Source organism: Selaginella moellendorffii, unplaced genomic scaffold (assembly GCF_000143415.4).
Source record: "Selaginella moellendorffii unplaced genomic scaffold, v1.0 SELMOscaffold_82, whole genome shotgun sequence".
Taxonomy (NCBI): domain Eukaryota; kingdom Viridiplantae; phylum Streptophyta; class Lycopodiopsida; order Selaginellales; family Selaginellaceae; genus Selaginella; species Selaginella moellendorffii.
In genome coordinates this window covers 847,082-853,333 of record NW_003314343.1, presented here as the reverse complement: position 1 = coordinate 853,333, position 6,252 = coordinate 847,082, and the positions used below count along the sequence as shown (strand labels likewise).

The 6,252-nt window shown below is 44.0% G+C and overlaps 2 protein-coding genes across 2 annotated transcripts; both read right to left on the bottom strand.

Annotated features, from left to right (window-relative positions):
- Positions 1 to 1,929: 1,929 nt before the first annotated feature.
- On the bottom strand, positions 1,930 to 2,715 carry LOC112341400 (serine/threonine-protein kinase chk1-like). Its single transcript, XM_024661414.1, has one exon. It carries the CDS (start codon positions 2,713 to 2,715, stop codon positions 1,930 to 1,932), a length of 786 nt encoding a protein of 261 aa, XP_024517182.1.
- Positions 2,716 to 3,964: 1,249 nt separating this feature from the next.
- LOC112341417 (transcription factor bHLH13-like) lies at positions 3,965 to 5,614 on the bottom strand. Its single transcript, XM_024661477.1, has 6 exons — positions 5,196 to 5,614; positions 4,883 to 5,111; positions 4,725 to 4,821; positions 4,623 to 4,637; positions 4,508 to 4,564; positions 3,965 to 4,450 (listed from the first exon to the last, which is right to left on the bottom strand). The coding sequence occupies exons 2-6, from the start codon at positions 5,032 to 5,034 to the stop codon at positions 4,337 to 4,339; spliced, it is 435 nt and encodes a 144-aa protein (XP_024517245.1). The 5' UTR covers positions 5,035 to 5,111; positions 5,196 to 5,614; the 3' UTR covers positions 3,965 to 4,336.
- Positions 5,615 to 6,252: the final 638 nt, after the last annotated feature.

The window sequence follows — 6,252 nt, the reverse complement described above, 5'->3', positions numbered from 1 at the left end:
AAATTTGCATTCAATGATACAAGACAAAAAAGTGATTGTTAAATTTGTGGTGACTTCATGCTGTTTGAGATTATGATGTCATGCCATGTATATAGGGTATATCCCACTACAAAAATATTATATACATAATCACATTTTGATTGCTAATATAGCAATTAAAAAGTGATTGTGTGCATAATATCTTTGTATGCAACTCAAAACAAACAATAAATCTACATATGATAGATAATTTAAGCGTTATAACAAATATACACAATTATATTCATTGCCATATCAAAGAGGTGGTAAGAGAAAAATGGAATATAAAAAATATACACTAACAAAATGGATAAAGAAATTCATCACATTTGGAATATTCATTCATCCAAAAAATATTAAAAAATATTCTGAAAGAATAATCTATTTTAATCCCCTTCAAGGAAAAGGGCTACATAAATTTATTTAATTTGAGAAAATATAAGTATGTAAATTTTAAAACTTGATTTGCTGTTTAATTATATAGCTTAAGTCAATAATAATATGTTATACACAACAACACTTGATTTGCTTAGTAGTAGTGTTATTCCTATATATTAATCCAATTAATCAAATGGAAGTTTATAATTAGAAACATGTTTACAATTTATAAATACAAGATTAATCTAAATAAATAACAACCATTAGATAGTAAAGTATTCTAGAATATTTACACACAAGAGAGCTGTTCGTAGAGCAATTAAATTAATTAAATTATAGTTTTATAGTGAATATAATTATCTTTTAGTTGGTTAAATAATTAAGTTGTTATATTAGCAGAAAAAACTTTCTTATACAGCCATTAAAATATAATTATAAACAAAGTTATCTAGTTGAAAAAATTATTATATTTTTACATAGTAAATATTCTTATAATATCATATAGACCATAACATAATCTTTTTTATAAATACACTAAATAAACCTTTTGTAATTAAAATAACTTAATTTTAAAAATTATTTAAAACCAAAAATTTATAAATCAATTTTGTGAACCTACTCCATAGATTTATACAAACTTTATAAATCATCTTTAGAATATACACAAATCTTAGTTTTAGAAATTTATTTTAAGACCCATTTAAATCACTTTTATATAAAAGAAAATTATAAATAAAACCTACTTTTAAAAGAGAGATTCATAATTATAAACCTATGTAAAGGAAAATTGTGTCAATGCTTTTCACAATCTTGATTTGAAAGGATACACTCAAGTTTTCAAACCATGTTACAAGGTATACACACCTCAACCCACAGACTAAAGTAATCAAATACAATGATGATATAATGATACCCCCTATGGAAATGGCCTATGAAGTTGTATATGACCAATTCAATTGAACTAAAAACTTGCATAAATGGCACTATAAAGATGTTGCCAAACATTGACAATGAAGGAGTGAATGGAGGGGATTATTAAACCTGAATCCATGAAGACCATCACTTTAGTAACATTAACAACACAAAAGAAAATGAATATCAACTCCGCACAGCATGCTGTGAAAGAGTGGAGGAGTAATCCTGTTATCCATGAACATCAGAGGAGCCTTTTGAAACTTTAGATACATCCATTAGTTTTCCAATTTTTCAACAGGAAACAATTTTACATCTTCACCACCCGGTGCAACTGTGTACACGAGCACGACCACCACCGCAACCTTGTTCTTGTGTTGCTAAACTGGCTGGAGGGACCTCCATCCGTATGGTAGACTTGCCAAGTGCAAGCTGGGGGAAGGAAGAAGTGCTGCATGGAACATGTACTGCGAAATGCATCTCCTAATAACATCATGCCCACCACAAACAAAATAAAACAACTCCAACTTGATAGACTCCAACGTATTGGGATCCACGTCTATGTGATTATTAGGTGTTGCTACAAAGGTCTTAATTTACAAACCATTCAATAGGCTAGTACTAATCTTCTTCAAGTAGCTCCAAGTTGAGTTGCATCACCGCTTCTTCCACTGCCTGGATCATTGCTCCAGGGAAAACATCCGGCTGCAGCTCTCGGAGTAAGATATGGAGCCGGCCCGCTTTCGAAGTCGTTGTCGTTCCGAACTTGAGAGCATAGAAAGAGAGCGCCAGAGACAACACGTCGTCCTCCTCCGCATACGGCAACATATCAGAAGGAGACTGGTACCCGACAGTTCCCACCATCTCGCTGTAAGCACGGCTCTCGCCTTTGAAGCACGACACATCGTAGTCGTTTATCTTGAGCACGTTGCCCGGAAACACGACCAGGTTGTCTGGCTTCACGTCCCGGTGAAGAACACCCTTGGAATGGAGATGCTTGAGCCCCCGGTACGCCTGATTCCACATATCATCCATCGCTTCCATGTCGGCAATGTGCTCCCGACCCAAAGGCTGGCCATAGCCCTCGAGCTCCAGAAAGCCAAACACGTCATTGTTCTCCCCAATGCTCACCATCCCCCAGTTCACAAGCCTCCGCACGTTGGAGTGGCCGTCGGATGCTGCATGGATGCGTCGCTCCATCTCAGCACTCGATGGCGAGCAGATCTTGAGGACATTGAACGCCGATCGTCGGAGCACCACAAGAGACTTCTTGCCATAAGCCACCGGCGTCAGATCTGAGAGCGGGATATCAGTGCTTGGTCCGACGAAACGAACACTCAGCACCGGTAGATCGTACATTCGCTGCAGTTCCTCCGCATAGGAGACCAACGTACAGAATCCAGGCATCGGTTTAGGAGGTAGAACGTCCTTCAAGCTGATGCTCTCCAGCTGGTCTCATTTAGCCACGAAAGCTTCATCAGCACAAAATCCGGACTGAAGTCGGCCAGCTGCAGAGGCAAAGGAAATCCCGGCGTCACCTGAACCTTATCCGTCTCTCGCAGGTACTTGACAATCCAGAACCTGTCCATGCGGCAAAACAGGCACCCCAGACGAGCCGTCTCATCCGTTCCCTCGATTCCCGTTTTCAGATAGTCTGCTTCCTGCTTTATCAGCGTAGCATTGGCCACCATACCCGTCTCATCCTTATCAGTTGCATAGAAAACCTTCGTTTTCACTTCCGACACAACGCTTGGCTTGCCGCATATAAAGCCCTGCAAGCCGTGCCCACCGAAATTCAAGCCTTTCTGACCAAACGAAGCAGCTCGTAAGAAGGCCAAGACGCCGGGATAATAGGCGCTCTCCTTTGGCTTCACCTTGGCAAGCCTGAGCTCTCTCAGGCTTGTAAGGTCTACCTTGGCGGCCTCGCGCTCGAGCAAAGCTAGCCACTGTAGAGCCACGAGCATGGTACTCGACCGGCCGCCCAGTAGGATATCCGGCTCCACGACCATGGGCTCGTATACTTGGTAATCCTTCACCCTCTTCGTCTGACTCCTTGCGACTGTCACAGCGGTGCTTTCGTCCCTGCGTCGCTTGCCTGATCACCATCGCCAAGAATGAGCGGAGACCAAGAGCAAAAGACCATTTACTTTACCTTCGGATCCACGCATGAAGCGCAAAGCTCACGGGAAGTGGGCCGTCTGGTAAGTACTCCGGATTGTACCATCCATCGCCGGGAACGAGGACCGAATCCACAGAAGGCAGTTCTTCCTGCAGCCATCCCCGAAGGCCGGCCACATCGGGCAGAGCGCTGGGAACTGGCCTACCTCTCCTCCCCTTGTGCCGCAGCACTCCTTCGTCTAGTTCCGCTTCGCCTGTGGGATGGATGTACAAAACGCGCTGCGCTCGCAGAAACGCCATCCTTGTTCTCCGTATATACTTTTTACGCTCAGAGATAAACTGGACGCTGACCCTAGCCCTAACTTTTCTTGCTCTGGACGAGGACGTACATTTCTTTTCTCTACATCTTGGACTGTTTTTCTCCTCTGATTTTTCAAAGCAAGACGATGAAGATCTTTGAGGTGACGTTTCCAATACTGCAAAGCAGCTGGTCTTCCGTGAGACACAGTTTGTAAAGGCTGTTGGAGATTTCCACCAAGAAGAAAAATTAGTACGTTTCTGTTGCAAACCAATCCCATCAGGGTGGAGGTGAGGAGCATGCACAATCTCTGTTCTAAGCAGCGTGTGCTCGTCCTTCATCCATGAGATCATGCCAAAACACAATGCTAGCGATGTTGAGCTTGTCGAGCAAGTGACAAGGGTTGTCAAGGCCTCGAGGAAATATGATCTCTATTGGAATGCATACGGCGTTTTGATTGGGAGATGTTGAGAGGACATATGACCCAGGAGACTTTTCTTTCAGAGGAGGCAAGAAATCCCCAGGGGCACAAGCTGGAAACTTCCTGGTGCTGGATATAGGACCGGATAGCAACGAGGAATCCTGCGGGTTCAAGAGCAATGAATAGAAACTTCAAAGGTGGGAAAGAAGTTGCGGTAGCCGCGGTTGCTGCTGTGATTGCTGCTGCTGCTGCTCCTCCTCAAAGTATCTCCTTATGTCTTGGAGTGTCCGCGAGCACTCGTTCACCTGCGGCACCACATATATCATCTCCAACAGAGAGAAGCGAAAAACACGAAAGCTTACGATTTCGGTGGATCCCAGCTCCACAACTCCGTTTCGGGTGGGAACACAGACGATTGTCTGCAGCGTGGAGTACGTGAGAGATCTATACAACATGGCCAGTTCAACTTTTGGTTACCTGAATTCCTGCGCTCTGGGCACAAGCACAGAGGGGAGGAGTGAAGTCAGCACGCAATCTTGGAGCACAGGTGATGAAAACAAAGGAAAAAGAATACGTTACCTTGGCAAGCTCCAGTCGCGCACAGTGAAAGTTAATGGGCTTGACAGTGTCGCAAATCCATATGTGCTGCCCAAACTGGAACGCCCGCCCTGGAATGCTGCGAGTTCTCCTGGAGCTTATCAGCCTTGGAACAAGACAAGAAGCGTGTTTCTACGTACCCTTCACCGCAGGCGAAATTCCACGACTTGGAGAGGAGATAGAACGACTCCTGGTCGGTGACATGGTCCACCTCTCGATAATCCTCCTCGGGATGGCACAGGTCGTGGAGCTCGCACAAGGCGGACCTTGCGCCTGAGAATTTGGTCGGCATCGAACTGCTTGGCCTCGTTCCGCTGGGTACTCTTCTCGTTGGTGGTGGAGAAGTAGCCGTCTTCCCAGCCCAGAATCCTGAAGTGAAGTGAGCGCCTTTTAGAACCATGGCAGATGATGCTAGGTGATGCTACGAGAGAGAGAGAGAGAGAGAGAGCTTACATCTGGCCGTCGGCGCTGGAGAGCTGCCAGAAGATTGCATACGTCCAGGAGCAGAGGGACGAGTTGTCGACGAGCAAGGTGAGCTTGTGCTGCAGCGCCATGTCCGCAAACGTGCTCTGGATGGCCCCCCCTCCGCCCACCTCTTCCTGGAACGGATTGAAAGGATCCATTCCCCCTCTCCCCCTCTCCCTCTCCTTCTCCCTCTTGCTACAGGAAGAACACACAAATCTCTGGCAACATCCCCCAGGTCTAGCAGCTCCCGGAAGGGTAATCAATCTTGCGCTGCCTGGACCCCCTCTCTTAACGGGCTGTGGCTCGCCCGTTAACTTGGCAGCCGTCGGATGATGTCAGATTCTCTGCGAGAAGGCTGACAACTGCCAGGTTCGCAAGAACCTAGCTTCCTGGAGAAACCTCTCATCCTCGAATCACGTTATTCCACGTGTCCGTTAACGGAGCTCGTAAACCCTAAACCGTTCCCCGGGCACGGTCCACCAGGCTAACGCCTGGCTCGCCCGTTCTGGGCGGGAACGTGCTCGCCCTACCTGGGAACTCCTTTTGGGCACACAAAGAAGGAGCTCTTCTCACTTGGTTGCGATGAGAGAAGCGAAAAAACAAGCGCGTGCTGCGAAAGGAGTGGAGGTTGCGCGTCCATATAGTGGTTGAATAAAAATTAGTGTATGTTAATTTGCCTTTTATTCTTTAATTTTACTTTTCTAAAATTTCTTCAATGGCTGATTTAAACCCTGGGTTTTAACATGACTTTAGAGAAGATTGATCTTAATCAATGTCTTACTAAAGATTCCTTTCTGAGTTGTTTTTTGCCAACATGACTCTAACTAGTTTTTCTCCATTCGAGATGCTACTTTTAATATTACTTTATAATAGTTTGGTTTGGGTAAGCAAATTTGTGAGGTACTGGATATACCTAGAATATATTTAAATATTCTAGAATTCTTTACTATCCAATGGTTGTTATTTATTTAGATTAATCTTGTATTTATAAGATGTAAATATGTTTATAATTATAAACTTCCATTTGATTAATTTGATTAATAAA